Source organism: Rhea pennata, chromosome 13 (genome assembly GCF_028389875.1).
Source record: "Rhea pennata isolate bPtePen1 chromosome 13, bPtePen1.pri, whole genome shotgun sequence".
Taxonomy (NCBI): domain Eukaryota; kingdom Metazoa; phylum Chordata; class Aves; order Rheiformes; family Rheidae; genus Rhea; species Rhea pennata.
In genome coordinates this window covers 1334634-1352439 of record NC_084675.1, presented here as the reverse complement: position 1 = coordinate 1352439, position 17806 = coordinate 1334634, and the positions used below count along the sequence as shown (strand labels likewise).

At 56.3% G+C, this 17806-nt stretch overlaps 1 protein-coding gene and 1 pseudogene across 1 annotated transcript; one reads left to right on the top strand and one right to left on the bottom strand.

Annotated features, from left to right (window-relative positions):
• Window positions 1-999: 999 nt before the first annotated feature.
• Window positions 1000-5283, bottom strand: LOC134146416 (fibulin-7-like; annotated as a pseudogene).
• Window positions 5284-6024: 741 nt separating this feature from the next.
• LOC134146415 (C-type lectin domain family 18 member C-like) lies at window positions 6025-12352 on the top strand. The gene is made up of 12 exons (XM_062586836.1): window positions 6025-6154; window positions 6908-6999; window positions 7861-8085; window positions 8168-8265; window positions 8628-8749; window positions 8869-8976; window positions 9631-9723; window positions 9897-10003; window positions 11316-11445; window positions 11721-11817; window positions 11998-12089; window positions 12315-12352. The coding sequence occupies exons 1-12, from the start codon at window positions 6025-6027 to the stop codon at window positions 12350-12352; spliced, it is 1332 nt and encodes a 443-aa protein (XP_062442820.1).
• Window positions 12353-17806: the final 5454 nt, after the last annotated feature.

Sequence of the window (17806 nt, the reverse complement as noted above, 5' to 3'; positions counted from 1 at the left end):
CCTGGCACCTTTCCTACATGCACTGCCTACACTTGAGCCCAGAGCAGGGAGTTCTGACATTGCCTTCTTCAGGGCGTTGGATGGAGGGGCAAAATGGCTCAAGCACTCCTTGAGATGCAGAGCTGCAGCTTCAACTGCCCATGTGGTTGGCTCCTGCCAGGGCTGTTGCAGAACAGCGCTTGCTGGCCATGAGGAAATGCATGGTGGTTGTGGTGCCCCATTTGTCTGGTACCTAGGGCCCTGCTACACTCCCCAAGTGGCTTGCATGCCTGGCACCTGCCAAAAGTGTGGGGTGCAAACCAGTTCCCTTGGCTGTGGCTTGTGGGATAGCGCATTCAGCACTTCTAGCCTTGTGTAGAGAGGCTCAGAATCACGGCCCCCAGGAATGGCAGTACCAAGAGTGATGTGGAGCCTGCATGATCCTGGCCACTCCTGACAGCTGTCCTGTTAAGGCAAGCTCTGCAAGAGGCAGAATGCCACAACCGCAGTTCCCATCCCAGGGCCCTACAGCACTCTCTGCAGCTGCAGAGAGCATTTCCCAAGGAGCACACCTCCCTGCTCAAGGAGGATATCCTTCCTACAGCTGTTTTTCCTTTTACTAGCAGTTACAAGAGCCCCCTTGCTCTGCCATGCACCTTCATGTGCCATGCAGTCTGGGGCAGTGGAGAGGAAAGCAGGGGAGCTTGCACAGGCACTTAGCATCACTCTAAGGCTGGTCCCCCTGCCCATTGGTGCTGGGTGCCGCAGAGCAAAGCAAAGGTCACAGGGCCCAAGCAGGCCCAGCATATGGTATGATCTCCAGCATGGCTTTCAGGTTTCCCTTGCACCTTTTGCATGGCACAAGCTGTCTGCCACAGCTGCTTTGTCCCAGCAGCCATGAGCAAGTGTCACAGGAGGGGTATGTCTCTAATGGGACAAGAACCAAGGCCTCCTCTAAGCTGAAACTGCTTGATCACTCACCAGCACAGTGCCTGACTGTGGATCTGCCTCAAAAAGGGATCAGAGCTCATATGGGGACATGAAGGCCATGACCGTGAAGATGTGCTTGCCTAGGAGGACCTTGTAGGAGAACTCGCTCATCTCTAGTTCTGCCTGTAGTGTGGCCAGCTCCAGTGCAGGGCTGGTGAGTACCAGCTCTCCCAACTGCTGGTCAGAGTGCCACACAGCAAATACACCCTAGCTCTAGATGCCAGATACTGTGAAGTGCAGGCTATCACCCATCACACAGGTGGCAGACATCTTAAAGAGGACATGGGGCACAGTCAGTTGGCCTGGAGTGGCAGGAAGTGGAAGGAGATGGAGGTGGCAGTGAGGTGGCAGGCCCAGCTGCCCAAGGGGCAAGGGCTCCCCTAGCACTGACTGCTGGGAGACAAGGGATACTCCTGCTAATCAGTGCAGCCAGCAGTGTTTGGTTCTCCAGGAGCCAGCCATCTATGTGCTTGCAGCCCAGCCTAGCTCATGCAGGTAGGGTGCCCGGCCAACTGTACCCAGTATCTCCAGTTTCACAGCTGGTCCTACACCAGGGCAGAGCTCAGGCCAGGAAACCCAAGACAGCCATGTCTGCATTAAGCCACCTTGCATTAGGGTGCTCTCACCCACACCCTCAGCCACCATGATATTGCAGCCTTTGGCAAGGGGCACAGCAGACTCCACAGCAAGGGGCACAGAGTGCCACACACAACAGGCGCTCCCATACAACTATTTGCCCCAGGAGTGGCTAGCATGGGCCTGACTCCTCAAGCCCTGATTGGGGAGGAGGTGATGTGGCCCATGCCATGCACAGTAATCACAAGGTGGAGATCTTTACATAGCTAGTGGTGTGCCGTGGCAGGAGGTACATGGGACACATGCAGTGGTGGTCCCCAAGGGTGTTGATGCAGAGGTCACTGCAGGTGCAGCTGTGCTGGTTCCTGATGCACTCATTCCCATCTGCTGAAGCAATGCAGGGTAAGGACAGCCTTGCTCTGGCCCTGCACCTCCCTGCTCTTCATCCCCTGCAGGGGATGTGGGTGCTTGCACAAGCATGTGCAGCACTGGGCCTTGCATCTTACCATCACATCCACACATCATCACCATGTTGTGGTCAGTGTTGAGCACGTAACCTGGGGGGTGGGGGCAGAGGCAGCGGTAGGAGCCTGAGGGGCAATGGTAGGAGCCCCCCAGGCACCTGGGGCTGTGAGGCGATGATGTGAGCCTGTGTGGGTAATGCAAGTCATGCGAGGTGGGTGCTTAGAAGGCTCCGGTAGCATGTCTGTGAGGAGGCCAGAGGGCTGCGTGGCTGCAGCCCTGCAGGCGTAGGGATGGCATGGGCTTCTTGCCTGGGTGCTGCAGAGGGGCAACTGCAGGAAGTACACAACCACCTAGGCTGGAACTGGAATGAAGAACAACAAGTGGAGCTGGCTTCTGCCACGCAGCTTGCAGGGACAAAATGCTGTGGCTCTGTCCCATCTCTGGGGCCACTGGGGAAAGGCCAAGGTAGTATCTCTCGCTTGCTTTTGTCAGCCCTTAGCTTTCTCAGCCATATCACCAGCACAGCGTGAAGAACTCCACCACCACCGCACTGCTGCCTACTCACCCAGAGGTAACCATCTCACACCCTGATGGCCCTGTCAGCCTCCCGCTGTTGTGGAACAGCCTTGCCCTCCCTCACACTGCCAGGTTGGCACTGCCCCAGGATGTCAGGCAAGCCCCCCTGCAGTGCCTGCCCCTTTGCCAGCTGCTTCCCCTGGGCAGGAAAAGGGCTGCTGCTAGGGAGGCAGCAGCATCTCACAGGCCAGATGCTGAGACCCAGGCAGAGATTGATGGCCCCTCCCCAGCTGCACAGAGCCCACCTTTGCAGACAGACCTGCTAAGCTCTTCCATGGAGGGGCCTACTTGGCTTCTGGAGGCTCTGGGAGGATGGATGTGCTCCACATGCCCAGCTGGGCTGGCACTGCCTTGCTGAGAGGTCACTCACTTGCAGCCTCGTCTCTCCACTCTAGCTTGTGCTCTCCTCCAGCTCGCTGGGATTTATCCTCTGTGTGTGTGTGTGTGCATGTGTGTTTGTTGGTTTTTCCTCCAGCCAAGCCAGAGGGAGGACAGGAAGAAGTAGAAAACTTATCCCTTGGCACTTGTGCCAGCTTTTCCCTTCCCTTGCCTTCTGTCTCCCTCTCTGCAGATCAGAGCATGTGGGGCCTTGCTGCAGCTCACATAGGATGACTAGGACCAGGCAGCGGCTGTCACAGCACTCACAACAGTACCCATGGCACCAGGCTCTCCAGCTTGGGGCTTCTGTCCCTCATCTAGCCACAGCTCTGGCACTCCACGGTCCCTGTTGCACGCTATGTGACAAGGCGCACAGCACACCAGGATATGCAGGATGAGGCTAATCCAATGCATTTTCTAAGCATGGTAAAGTCTCTCTGGACAAGAGGTAGCTTGTGGCTTCAAGGTGCACTTGGAGTCTGGCTGTCTTGGTGTGCTAGGCACAGTGCGCACCGCCAGTGCTGAGGGCAAACTCTGTGCCAGGGAAGGGATCCTGCTGCTGCCTCAGAACTTGCCAGTGCCTCACTAGGTCAACATGGCCATGAGTGTGCCCAGGACACCCCAGTCAAAAGGGGGAAGATGGGGCTGAGCTCAATTTGCAGGTGGATCTCAGAGGGGGCTCACTAGGTTCCCCTGCAGGCTAGAGTCAGTGTTAGGATTAGCATTAGGCTCAGGGTTGGTGTTACAGGCTCAGAGTTAGTGTTAGGCTCAGGGTTAGTGTTAGGGTGGGATTTGCATAAAAATTAGAGTTAGGGTCAAGGTTAATGTTAGGACTGGCATCAAGTTTAGGGTTCGGGTCAGGATTAACATTAGGGTTTGGATCAGGGCTGGGGTTAGCATTAATGTCAGAGCCAGGATTCATGCCAGGGTTAGGGTTAAGATCAGGCTCAAGGAACTGAAGGTCTTCAGAAGTGAATTTCCATTGACATCCAGCTCTGCCACAAGAGCTATGCTGAGGGCTGGGGACAGACTCTTGGACTTTGCCAGCATGGTACAGACTAGTCTCACTTGATCCCATCTATGACAGCCTGGAAGAAGGAGAATGACAATATGCAGTTGTCCCTCAGCCACATGAAGAGCAGGTCTGAAAGTCTCCTGGGTCTGAAGTCATGGAAGGTGTGAGCAATAAGGTCAGGCTCCAAGAACTGCCTCACTCCCAGAGGCAGTGGGGAGGGGGCGGACACACTAGCACAGGGGCAGGGAGCCTGCAGAGTAGAGTTGTCACCACGTACTCAGTGAGCTTTCTGCGTGCAGTGCTGTGGCTGCCCCAGCCAGGAGCAGGACTGGATACAGTCAGCGCTCAAACATCACCCCTCACCATGGGAGCTAGGATGAGAGAGGAACAAGAGAACCATGGCTAGGTTGGCACGGCGACATGGGCAGAGCCACGAGGAGAGGTGATGGTTGTGCCACCCTGCAGCCTACATCTCCAGGGCCTGCCACACACCCTGCTCTGCCTTGCAGCATCCTCCCAGGGAAAAGGGGCTGTTCTCTGGGTATCTCTAAATTATGGGGGGCATTAATCTGTTGCAACACCTGCATGAAAATTCCACCACAGCTCTCAATGGAGTAGATGGCCCTATGAATCCCACGTCACTGCTGGAGGATACCTGAGGCTGGCAGGGGATGCTTGCTCCCACTCACTCCCCCTGCCCACATGCTCCCAACCTGGGTGTGAGAGCTGATTGCTTACAGCAAGGTGGGATGAATCAGAAAGGAGAGCTGTCTGCAGGTCAAGGTTGGGGTCCCATCTTCTCTTGCGCTACCAGGCCGTCCCTGGCAATGTTGCTGTCCTGCTCCAACACCACTCAGACAGGCCTGACCAGCCTGTCCCTCCTGCACACTCCAGCCCCAACAGCAGGGTGTCCTGCTGTTACAGGGCTGTCTTGCTGTTGTCAGCTCCCCTGGGGGACAAGGGCAGCAGCCCTACACACACTGGGCTCCCCCAGGTCCTTCCCCTTCAACAAGGTGGGCCTGAAGCCACCTTTCTCTTCCAGGCCCGGCTGGAGGGGAGAGTCAGCTGTCCCCCATCAGCTCTGAAATGGGTGAAGCAGGCTGCACCAGGGCTGAGCTTCATGTGCACAGCTGCCAGCTGAGGGCTGTGCCCAACACAGGATGGGGCATATTAACCCTTCATCAGCTTTGGAGGCTCAGTGTGCAGGGGCCAATATGCATTCCCTGTGCCCAGGGAGCACAGGAGGCTTTGGGGCCCATACCTGACATCAAGGGCTCCTTGAGATATGGCCCCCAGCCTGGCATCTCTCCTGCTGCCAGCTTCCCAGCCCTCGGAGGCCTCCTATCCTGTAACCATGTTGCCCAGCTCCCCCGAGCAGGCATTTGGCTTTGTGCCTGCTGCTCTTTCTCTGGTGGTATGTGTCCCCTCCCCAGCATGTTTAATTCATGGGATGGGATGAGAGCAGGCAGCAGGGCCCAGGGAACAAGCCATTCTGTTCGCTGCTTCCTCTCTCTGGGATCCAAGCTCTGAAACTCAGATGACTGCTCCTGGAACAGGCACTGCTTGTAATACCTGCTCCTGCAAGCTGTCTGGCTTCTTGTCCCCACCTCGCTCACGGCAGCAGGGCTGGTGACCAGAGCAGGGAGGTAACCAGAGCAGAGCTGTGCTGTCCCCAGGGGACCAAGACATCCCCCAGGAACACTCGCTGGCAGAGCAGCACCGTGGGACAGCAATGCAGAGCCTTGGCGCAGGGCCCCGCAGGAGCCGTCTTCCTCGTTCGCACCAGTGAGCGACTGTTTTGACAGAGCTGTTACTCCCCCGTCAACCTTTTGTTCAAGCTGACCGGCTAGTGCCTGTCTGAAGTTTTGAATAGGATCAGATCTTGGAACCAGACACACACGCACACACTCATGCACGCACAGGCAAGCGTGCAGCCTCCCTCGCCCCAGAGTCAGTTCTCCAGGGCTGGTGCGCAGCTGGTCTCTCCCAAATCCTCTCTCTCAGCTGAACAGAGTCCCGGGGCCCTGGCTCCCCCTGCCACCTGCATGCAGGACGGCAGACTCTCAGCCCGTGGACTCCTGGCACTGCTGGCCTGCAGCCTTCTGGCCTGGAGGGTGGGCGAGACAAGATCCAACCCGCTGGAGAAGCTGTCCCCACAGGTTTTGGGGCACCGAGGTAACTGGCAGAGGGACTGGGGGGCAATCTGCTGTCAGCAGCTGAGAGATGTCTGGCTCTGGGGTGGGGAGCCCTGGGGGGGCTCCTGAGCACTGTCTCAGCAGGGACAGGGTAGATGTCCCCCAGTCCTGCATCACGGTCCTGGCCACCTGCACTGGGGCCAGGCCAGGGGCTTCCCAGGTGGGCAGGAGATCTGTGCTGGCAGTGGGGGCCTGAGGCTAGTGATGGGACCGGGGCTTGAGCTGGTGATGGGGGCCTAGGGATGGTGGGAAGGGTTGGCAGTGTGGGAGGATCTAGACTGGCAATAGGGGCCCAAGGCTCGTGATGGGGGCCTGGGAATAATGGCAGGGGCCTGGGCTGATGTGAGGGGCTTAGGGTTGGCAATGGGGCCAACCCAGAGGGGTCTGGAGCTTGTGTTAGCAGAGGGCTGATAGGGGTGGGATGGAGTGGGTACTGGCAGCCCTCAACGCACCTGACCGATCTAGGGTCTGGGTGTGTTCCTGATCTCAGGCTGTCTGTGCAAGCTGAGGGCCCCCTGGCCCCTGCCCCCTCCGTGCTCCCTGCCTGAAAGCACTTTCTTTTCTCCCCTCTGGTCTCCATGGAGACCCGGGTGCCTTCTTGGTATCCCTGGCTGCTGGCTGGCGGCTGGGGCCCTTGTGCCTGGCTGGGGTTGTGGGGCTGGCTGTGACAGGGGCCCCTCAGGGCCCTGCTTAGCCACCAGCCCTGACCCTGTGCTCTCCCTCACCTTCCCAGCTCTCAGTATGAAGGAGACCTTCCTGGTGCTCTCACTGCACAACAAGTTGAGGAGCAAAGTGCAGCCACCCGCTGCCAACATGCAGAGGCTGGTGAGCACCCTGGTTACCCACTCCCTGCCCTTGGGGTGCCCCTCTATCTCCTGGTCATGCTCATGTTGGAGGGGCAGCCCTTGCCTGTCAGCAGCGAACATCAGTTAATTAATAAGCTAATGAAGCATAAGAGGCCCCCGTGGCTCTTCCCATGGCTAGCGTGGGGCCCTGGGGAGGAAGGTCTGGTGTGGCTTGCTACAGATCCAGCTGCAGGGCATGCCCCAAATGCTGCCAGCGCTCATGCACACTGAAAGCAGGGCTGGTCCCCTGACATCCCCTGCATGGTCCCCAATCTTGTGATGATCTTCTGATGTCCCCAACTTGCCCCTGATGGTTGCTTGATATCCCTTGGATGGTCCCCCCAGTGACCACCCCTGCATAGTTCTTCAGTGTCCACTGATGGTCCTGTAACATCCTGGACTGATGTCCCTGGCATCCCCAGCACTCATGCCCCAGTGAGCTAGGCTTGGGCTCACAGCTTCTGCCAGCTCCCTCAAGCAAGCTCAGTGGGACATAGCAGGGCTGCCCTAGGGACCCATCATCAGCCATTCACAGCACGCTGCAAAGGGGCACCATGGCAAAGGGGTGACAGCTCAGCCACACCTCGCCCAGCAGCTTAGCTGTTTTGCCAGGCCTAGAGAAACCATGCCCAGCTTGGCTGGCCATTCCCCCCCCCAGGATGGCCACCCTGGGGAGGTGGGCAGTGAACCCAGAGAGCCCCTGAACAGGGAGCACGAGGCCCACGGGAAGAGCGGGACCTAGCAGGCCTGGCTCGTCCTGGGATGGCTGTGCAGGAAGCGGGTATGGGCTATGCCACCCAGCAGGCTGTGGGCTCACAAGCACTGGCCTCTCTCCTGGCAGGACTGGAGTGAGGAGCTGGCACAGCTGGCAAGGGCACGTGCAGCCAGCTGCCTGGTGGGCCCTGCTCCGTCGGAGGCCCCTCATGTGGGCTGGAGCGAAGCCCTACTGCCAGCAGGCGCTGGCAGCTTCGTCGAAGTGCTGCAGCGCTGGTTCGCCGAGGGGCACCATTACGACTACCAGGCAGCACGCTGTGCCGAGAATGCCACCTGCAGCCATTACACCCAGGTGGGCGGTGGCGAGAGGTGATGGGGGCACGGCGGGGGGCAGCAGGGAGACAGCAGGGTGATAGCATTGGCTCTCTTTGCAGCTGGTTTGGGCCACGTCAGGGCGGCTCGGCTGTGGCAGGCACGTGTGCACCGGGCACCGGGGCCAGAGCGAGGCCTTCGCCTGCGCCTACTCCCCGGGGTAAGGGGGCACAGCTATGGGGGGGGGGCGCCTGGCTGTGAGTGGGCAGGGCTTCGATCCGGCACTGGGTGAGGCTGAGTATTGGGGGCGGAGCCCTGCTTGGGGGGGCGGAGCCACATGCCTTGTCACCTATGAGGAAGTGAGGCTGGGTGTGTGGGTGGGGCCTTGCCCAAGCAGTGGGTGGGGCTTGAGTGTGCAGGCAGGGTGGTGGGCAGAGCCATGGCTGGCGGGGGCATCACAGGCCCTTGTTGGCCCACCTTGCTGTGCCTTGCTCTGGCCCTGGGACCCAGGTGGGGGTCCGCAGAGCCCCACCAGGTGTGGCAAAGCCACGCCACACTGTCACGGTGTATGTCTCTTGGCAGGGGCAACTGGGAGATGAATGGGAAGACCATCGTTCCCTACAAGAAAGGAGCTTGGTGCTCGCTCTGCACAGCTGGGCTTTCTGGCTGCTTCAAATCCTGGGACCATGGTGGCGGGCTCTGTGGTGAGTCTCCGCTACGCCCCATGCTCAGTGCTGTACTAGAGCGCCATGGACTCCCTAGCCCCAGGCAAGAAGCTGGCCCCTGACAGCTGTATGTTTGTGTGTGCTCTCTCTCTGCCCAGAGGTCCCCAGGAACCCCTGTCGCATGACCTGCAAGAACAGTGGGTACCTCAACATGAGCAGCTGCCAGTGCACATGCCCCCCAGGATACACGGGCAGGTACTGCCAAGGTGAGAGGGGTAGGCACACTGCCCCCTGCCTCTCTGCCTGCCCACCTGCCCTTCCTTGCCTCTCCTCCTCAGGCAAGGGCATGGTAGACAAGGATGAGCTGGACATCTTCAGCACAGTCCATGCCTGTGTGTGGTCAGTGCAGTGCACACACATGTGGGGCCAGAGTTGAACATGCATGTACTGGTCAGTATTTGTGGTCAGTGCTGTGTACATGTGTATAGTTCGTGCATGTGTGTGTGTGTGTGGTCAGTGTAGTACATGCATGTGTGTAGTCATTGCAGTGCATGCACGTGCGTGTTTGGTGAACTGCAGGTGTTTTGGTCAGTTAAGTACATGTTTGTGCATGGTCAGGGCAGCACACGCCTGTGTGGTCAGTGTAGTGTGTATAGTTTGGTCAGTGTATGTGTGTGGTCAGTGCAATGCAAGTAACCAGTTCAGTGCATGCATGTGTGGTCACTGCACTGCATGTGGGCAGTACACCTGTGTACGTGGTGGTGCAGTACACGTGTGTGCAGTGTACACTCAGCGCAGCATGTGGTGTGTTGTAGAGATGCCACAGCCTGCAGCGCTGTGGGCTGGGGCAGATGAGGGTTTCTGAGCTGGGTTGGCCCTGCCGCAGGCTAGGCCAGGGCTAACGCCATCTTTTTTTGCAGTGAAGTGCAGTGTGCAGTGTCTCCATGGGAAGTTCAGGAAGGAGGAGTGTTCCTGCCTCTGTGACATTGGCTACAGTGGTGCTGAGTGCGGAAGTGAGTCTGGGCTGGCCTGTACTGCTGAGGCCAGCTGGTTTGGGATCACAGCTAGGATCTCCATGCAGAGCCTTTGGCCGCTAAACTGGGTGTGCATGGGACTGGAGGGCTCAGCTTGGCACACAGGACACCAGGGCCGGCATGGACCCATCTGCACCTGCCTGTGTCCACAGCAAAGATTCAGTTCCCCTTCCACGCCTGTGACGTGAGGATAGATGGCAACTGCTTTATGGTGTCCCCTGAGGCCGACACATACTATGGAGCCAAAATAAAGTGCCAGGTGAGCCCCCCAGCTTTGTGTGACAGAGATCCTACCCACCAGGACAGCTTCAAAGCCTGTGGTGTCCTTACTGCCATGTGAGGATAGGATATGGTCCCGGATGGGATTTCCCAGCTACTGTCCTTTGCTGACAGAATCTGCCATAGCAATTACAAGAGATCCTAACGCTGGTGCTGCTGGAGCACTTCCCAGTGGAGGCCCGCACCTCCTTCCAAGCCATGGAGGCAGCCCATAGCCCAGGGACGTGCTGGGCAGTGTGCAGGGAGCCAGGCACAGTGGTCATTGTGCAGGTGCCCAGCTTAAGGTGCCCTGCAAGGGTCAGGATGAGGTACCCTGAGGTCAGCCCCTTCTCTACATCCTTCTTAATGCCTCCAATTCCAGTAGCTGAAAATTATGTGATCAGTTCTGTGAAGTTGTGTAATACCATGGGGCAGCCACACGTGAGTGTCTCCTGTGTCCCCCTCTGTGCATGCTACCATTGTTGAGAGCCACTGGTGACTAGCTGCCTGCACCCTCATCCCTGCAGAGAGGGACTAACAGGCCCTTTACAGCCACCTCTTTAAAACGGGTACCCTAAGCTTATTCTGACCTTCATCAGAGCAGGATGGGCTCTGGCCTGCTCTGGTATCTCTGAACAACTGCAGCAGCTAGGCAAGGAGATCAGTGGGGGATTGGGAACATCTTCCCCAACAGAGACCTTGTGAGGAATCACAGAATCATACAATTGGTAAGGTTGGAAGGGACCTCTGGAGATCATCTAGTCCAACTCCCCTGCTCAAGCAGGGTCACCTAGAGCATGTTAGACAGGGTTGCATCCAGGCAGGCTTTGAATGTCTCCAGAGAAGGAGACTCCACAACCTCTCTGGGCAACCTCTTCCAGTGCTCTGTCACTCTCACAGTGAAGAAATTCCTCTTCATCCATCAAAACTAGTAGCGAAACTGAGAGCCACTCTTAAAGCTTCAGGCAGCTCCACCCCCTTGTTCCGTGGATGTCTGCAGCTGGAAAGTGTCACTTGGGGTTTATAGCCTCCCAAGGCTTGGTCCAGGTGTCCTGATGGTCATTTGTCTGGGAGGTGAAAGAAGGGATATGGGTTCCATACCCATAACAGTGGGGAGCTGTGCCCTTGAGCTGTCTGAGCAGCAATCCAGCATGGGTCCTCCTGCACAGGACCCTAGTGGTGTTTGCTCCCATAGCTGGCATGACCCACTCCATGCTTTCTTTGGGGAGTAGAGTAGCAGTCAATGCCTCAAATGGCTGCCTAGCGTAGATCTGAGCCAAGTTCTTCCGGCTGACTCTCTTGCTTCCCTCCAGGAGAAAGGAGCAATGTTGGCCCAGATCAGAAATCAGAAGGTCCAAGACATCCTGGCCTTCTATCTCAGCCGCCTGGAAACCAGCAACAGGGTGATGGACACAGATTTTGAGACCCGTAACTTCTGGATTGGTGAGTTACCCAGACCGTAGTGCTGCACTCTGAAGGGGCACAGGGGAGAGAGGAGCTGATCCCTCTCCCATGGACCAAGCAGAATCCCTTGAAGTGCCTGGCTGTGCTGTGAAGTCAGGGCTGTCTCTCTGAGCCAACGCATCTGCCTGCAGTGCCAGCATCAGTGCTGTGCGGATGCAGTCTGGTGAGGGTTCACCAGGGCAGGTGCCAAGGCACAGAGCTGCTGCATACCCCATGTGCTGGAGGCTTTGCCACCCTGGCTTTCACTCTGGCAGGTCTCACCTACAAAACATCCAAGGCTTCGTTCCGCTGGGACACAGGCGAGCCATCCTTCTTCACCAGCTTTGCTTTTGGACAGCCAGACAACCAGGGGTGAGTGCCTGGCCATGACTCTGGCTAGATCGTGCCCTTCTAGCTCCCACCAGGGACTGATGCTATGCAGTGTCTCTGCTGGCGCTGTGTCTCATTTGGAGCCCGCGGCAGCTGTCTCACATTCATGATGTTTCCCTGGGCCTCTCCTGCCTTACCATCCTCACCTGCTTGGGGCTGCAGGTTTGGGAACTGCGTGGAGATGCAAGCATCAGCTGCTTTCAACTGGAATGACCAGCGCTGCAAGACTCGAAATCGGTACATCTGCCAGTTTGGTGAGTGGCTGGGCAGCCCTTGCTGCCTCTCGTGCTGCGCCCGTCTCCTTCCTCCACAAGGAAGGGGTAGGCAGTTTGGGTAAGCCAGAACATCTTTGTCAAGGTGCAGAGCCCTTGAGGTGCCAGCCACCAGCTCTGCTGGGACTGTCCCCCTTGGCCAGTTGTGCTGAGACTTCTCAGACCTCCGTGGTGTGGGGAACACTAACTTTCCATTTCCCTTTGCAGCTAAGGAACACATCTCCCTGTGGCAGTGGGACCCCTGAGCGCTGTGCCTGGGCCAGTGCTGGCTGTAGTGCCAAACCCTGACCATAGCTCAAAAGGACCCTGTGGCTGCTCCCTTTCTGGCCCATGCAGATACCTCCAGGGCTGAGGTCTGGCTCAGCTGGGCTACCTGGTGTATGGTGCAAGGGCTGAGGGGCAAGCATGGCACTGGCACCTACCTAGATGGCAGCGTGTTCTACACCAGGATTCCAAAAACAGCCTCCTCTTTTGCCTCTCACTGTCCTCTGTCACGGTCACACTCTGACAAGCCCCAGAACAGGAAGGCTCTCAGCCTGGTGCCTTCAACAGCCAGGTCCATCTGGACCCATATCCTAAACTGGCAGCCCAGTTGCATCCAGACAGCAGCCTTGGTGTAGTGAGAGGCTGAGCAGGGCTGCTGAACATCGCAGGCCTTGGCATGGCTCAAGGCAATGGCTGGGCTTGGCTCAGAGCACCCTGCAGGCAAGATGCAACCATTGCCCTGACCTGGATGGGAACCAGCTGGCCCAGCACTGCTGTTCCTCATCATGTGCTGTGTGGATAATAAAGACAACGTCTCCCTTTGGAAGTGCCACTTGCCTCTTTTTTCATCCCAGGTCCATGTAACTCTCTCTTCTAGGGCCTGGATTCTACATGCACTGGGTGCTACCTCCAGCTCCATCCATCTGCAGAGCCTCAAGGCAGTACTGGGCATGGGTAGGGCTGGCCATCTTTGTGGTTGGGCAGAGCACTGCGTGGGAAAACCCTGGGACCATTTACACCCCCTGGAAGTAGAGCATGGGTGAAATCAGTTCTTGGAAGGCTCTGTGGTACCTCGTGAGGGGGACTGAGAGCTAGCAGTCAGTTTACGATCAACAGTGTATGTGCCCTGCCATGCTCGTGCTGCAGTGAGGAGCTGGGACTAGCCTGGCTCATGACTCAGTTCATACCTCCATGGCTCATGGCTCAGTCCAGGGCCCCCACAGATATTTTGGAGGTAATGGTGTTAGCTGAGATTTACTGTTTCCAGCCCCAGACCCAGGAAGACCCCAAACAATGGCATGCAGTGTACTGGTGCAGCCCTGTGCCCCCAGTGGCAATGAGTATCTGCATCTGTGGGGGGTGCCCCACCTAAGGGAGCCCTTAGGAACAATGGGGTGCAGTGACCTTGGTTGTCCAGGGGGCTGGTCATGTCCAGCACCCCTCCCTCTCCTTACATGGGACCCTCAGAGCTGCAGGAGGAAGAATGGCAGCAGGACCAGGTTGGTGTGATGGGGCTGGACCATAAACTGGGGAGGGCCTCAAAGAGGATGGGGATCCTGGGAGGCCAGAAATGTTTCCTTCCTCCTTCTCTCAAGACAGTCATCCCTTTGATATCTCAGTGGTGCTAGATGGTTTAATTGCTTGACATCTCCAGCCAGGCAGGAGAAGAAAGGGCTGGGGTAATAGCTCCCAGCCCCAGTAAGAATGTTCAGGAGGAGCCGGGAAGAAGTTGTGTTTTAGGGCACAGTCTGAATGGGAACAAAGGACGTAGGAACGTGCAGCCATGAGGAAGGCAATGGGATGTCTCCCCAGGGACAACTGCTGGGCATTGGCAGTCAAGAGGCAGGGTCAGTATATGGTGGGCTGGGGGATGAGTTAGGCTGGGGGAATCCTAGGGTGAATGGTTCAACTGCAAAGCTAAGTGGGTTCTGTGATGAAGGGGGTCTCAGCAAACAGCGAAAGCAAGGCCTTGAAAGGTCCCTGCTCAGCAGTTGGCTGCAGAGTCCTTTTCCACAGAGTGGGACATAACTCAGAGCAGGAAAACAGCTGGCTCCAGGGCCAGAACAGCCCTGGAACAGCATATGGCACTCACAGAGTCCTGGGGTGGCTGAGGACTGCGAAGGGAGGATCTCTTGAGTTCTTCCAGCTGCCCTGTAGTGAAGGCCCCATATGTCTCTTAGCCAGGGTGCTCTGCCCAATATCTAGCCCAGACTGATGCAGTGCAGGGAGAGAGGCACCCCAAGGCTCCCTGTCCTAGGGACAGAGACTGTCTGTCTGTCCAGCTAAGTCTGAAAACACAGCAGCTCTCGCAGGCAGAGAATGGCACCTTCATGGAGCCTGCTATGAGACTGGGGACCCTCAGAGTATCCTACTACGTAGCTTGAGGTACCTCTAGGGTGAAATAAGGGCAGTGCTGCGGGGAGGACTCACTGCACTTGTCCCCAGGCTGGCACCCTGCAGGGAGCCACGTGGGAGACTCCCACAGCAGAGTAGGATGTGGCACAGGAAATGAGCATTCAGTAGGGTCCACCCCAAAGGTGGAAGCACTGACTCACCCCACAGGGAAGCCTCTTCACTTTCTGTTAGGGAAACTGAGGGATGTGCATATGGGTGACATCTCCAGTCATTTCTGAGTACAGGGATGAGGTGTGACCAGCCATGTCGCCCTGCACACGCAGCATCTTCTCCTCACCCTGCCCAGCCTCTGCTGCTCCTTGTGCTGAAGGGAGTCCCTTCACCCCATCTCAGTTTCCCCATGCTCTATCATAGGTTACACATCCCTCCTACGTGTCTGCAGGGCCCAATTATTGACAACCGCACAGCATTTTGAGAACACGGCACCCAGCTAGTTGGTAGAGAAGGACCCTGCACCCTACCAGGACCTGGCTGGGGCTTGGCTGCGCACAGTCTGTTTGAGTAGCATTGCCAGCTCTGTTTTTCTAGACACCAGCAGCCTGGCTTGTTGCTATATTACCAGCAACTTGGGAAGCTCCATCATGCTCTCTCAGCACACCGTGCAATCTGGTGTGCCCCTCTAGTATATCTGTAGGCCTATGTTCCACCCAGCGCACTGCCAACCTGCAGCGTGCGGTAGGTCACAGTCCCAGTGCCCACTGGTGTCCAGACTGGTGTTCCACTCCGCTTTCAGCATCCTGCTCTTGTGGCTGTCCACTCCTGGTCTCCTCTTCAAAACCAGAGACATTGCCAGTGCTCTAGCAATGCAACCACCATGTCACATCCCCACCCTGCCAGGACCCAGCCCAAGGGCAACCACCAGCACCCTGTAGTCATCCAGATTACAGTTGATTAAGATGGATGAGTTGGCTTCCAGCCATCCCCTTCTCTGCCTGCTTCCAAAACTCCAGCAAATTTTAACTTCTTTTGCCTCTTCCTTTTTAAATCTATTTCTCTGTGTCTCATTGAGTTCAGCCTGCTTATTTTCCTGTATGCAGGGAATGTGAGAAAGGCACATGGACACTGCAATGGATATGTTCATCCACCAAGTACACTGCTCACAGCCATGCTCGCATATGCACATCTGCACAAGACCACATGTCCACACACACATGGAGCCCACTGCATTCCGTGTTCCTAGCTGGATATGGCTAGGGCTGGAGGCAGCAGGGCTGGGGCAGCTAGGCAGGGAGGATGGTGGGTTGGGGGAGGTGGCCCTCTCCCCACCAGAATATCTAGGCCCCTGAGCAGTCGCTCCAGACTGGGTTTAGCAAGCTGTGGTGGGAATCTAGGTGAGTGGCCCAGGCACGCCACTGAGATGGGAGTGACTTGTCATACCCAGAGCCAGGGGGATGCCCGGGGCTTTGGACAGAGCAGTGGGTGAGCATGCAGGGAGCAGGACGATGAACAGGCCTGAACACCTCTCTCCCTTGGATGACAGAAGCCAGGAACTACTTTTCTTCTCCAGGTGTGCTCAGCAAATTGGCTATCAACCAGAGGAGACAGGGATACACCTGGGGAAGGGGGCAGCGAGAATAAGTGGGGAATGGCAGAGCATGGAGCCAGAAAAGCCAAGCCCTGCAAAAGGCAGAGAGGTATAAGTCTCTGTTCTTTAGCTGGCTACCCCAGCAGAGTGTATGGAAAAGAAGGTTTTCTCAGGCAGTTTATAATCTCACCATACGCCTTGCAGTTAGAGGGGCCATGGAGCAGGCAGCAGGGTGAACACTGTTGTCAAAGGTTGTCGGCAAATGAGCCTGGCTCTTATGATAAGTGTTTGCCAGCTAAATTGGCCAGCTATGTGGGGTGCTGAGCAGGGGTACAGGCACAGCTACTATGAGGCAGCATCCCAAAGTGGGACCTGGCTGGTGCATTCCTGGGTGTGCTCTCTCACAGGGATGCCCCTGTTACCAGAGGGACCTCCAAGTGATGACAACTTAGGTCCAGAAGCAGTTTTGGAGGAGTGAGCAGAACCAGTGCTACTTGCCATGGGTGGAGTTTAAAACATAAAGCCTCTGCAGCTGGTTGGAACAACAGAAGGCTCTGGGGTTGCTGGTTGCTTTGATTTGACTCTCTGAGTGGTAGATGATAACACAAGTCATATTCAAAGCGTTTGAAAAAGCCTACAGGTTTTGTTTTCCGTCACCAGCCAGTGAAATGGTCCAAGGCCTGGAGCTATACAGTCAGACTGGAGCCTAACATGCATTCCAGCACCAAGGATGGGCTGGCCTTGAAAGCAAAGCACTTCTTCTGTAGAAAGCATACTGTTAACACCAGTAGCTATTCCATCTCTCTTGATTAGCCTCCTCACTTTCAAATAGCACATACTGATACACAGTTTGAGTTAAAATTAAAATCCAGCCACGGTGTTTGTGTAAGGGTTGTTTGTGCAATTGCCACAGATTCACAGACAGAAAGCCCAAACTGCATGTTAACAGGCAAATCTTCGGATCATTTCCAAGGCCCTGGAAGACAGGAAAGAAGTGTTTATGTTGAGCTAGAAAAATCAGGGACACAATAGAGACATCTGTGAAGGAGGAAAAGTCCAACAGGTTGGAGGCGACTGGAGAAAGGAGGTGAGTGGGGAAGCTGAAGAGTCTCCAGAAAGGAAGAAAAGACTCCAGCACAGACAGTCATTTCAGGGATGCTATAGACTGGGAAATTTAGCCAATGAAAATTGTTGAAGAAATGGCAGCAAATGTCTCAGAGGCAAATGTTCCCGGTACTAGGAGTCTGGCAAATGAAAGTCGAGGAGTGAAGCATTCAGCTAGTGGTTTTGCAGCCCTGCTTTGTTTCTCTGCATATAAATGTAAATAGCCAGTTGGGTATTGTGAGTGTTGACAAATGCCTGGCAGCATTAGTTCTGCTCCTGAGATATTTGCAAAAATAATTGCAGCACTTTGCAGTGCTTATAGGGGCACAGTTTGAACGGATGCTGCTTGAATGTAAAGTCCCAAAGGCTCAGCATATTCAGCTGAGGAAGTATGAACATGCCCTCCCACAAAATGTGAAGCAGGCAACTCTGCTAATCATCCTGACATCCTCAAGCCCTGCTAACCCAGAAAAGGCAGGGCTGGTGCTTCAGCAAGCTACACTCCACACAGACTTCAAGTTGCAGAGATGATTTTTCTCCTGAGTGGATAGAAGTGGAGCTTCCAAGGCAAGATTTCAGCTCAGCACATGCTCCTGCTTGTATTGCCAGTGCCACCATTATGCCCCGGGGCCCTCTCTCACGCTAAAGCCCCTGGTGCATGGTGCTGTAT

Excerpts from the sequence above, each read along its gene's own strand:
- LOC134146415 (XM_062586836.1), top strand. The coding sequence starts at position 6,025 with ATGCAGGACGGCAGACTCTCAGCCCGTGGACTCCTGGCACTGCTGGCC. Across the intron at positions 8,266-8,627 it reads GCCTGCGCCTACTCCCCGGG|GGGCAACTGGGAGATGAATG; the intron begins GTAAGGGGGCAC and ends GTCTCTTGGCAG. Across the intron at positions 12,090-12,314 it reads TCGGTACATCTGCCAGTTTG|CTAAGGAACACATCTCCCTG; the intron begins GTGAGTGGCTGG and ends TTCCCTTTGCAG.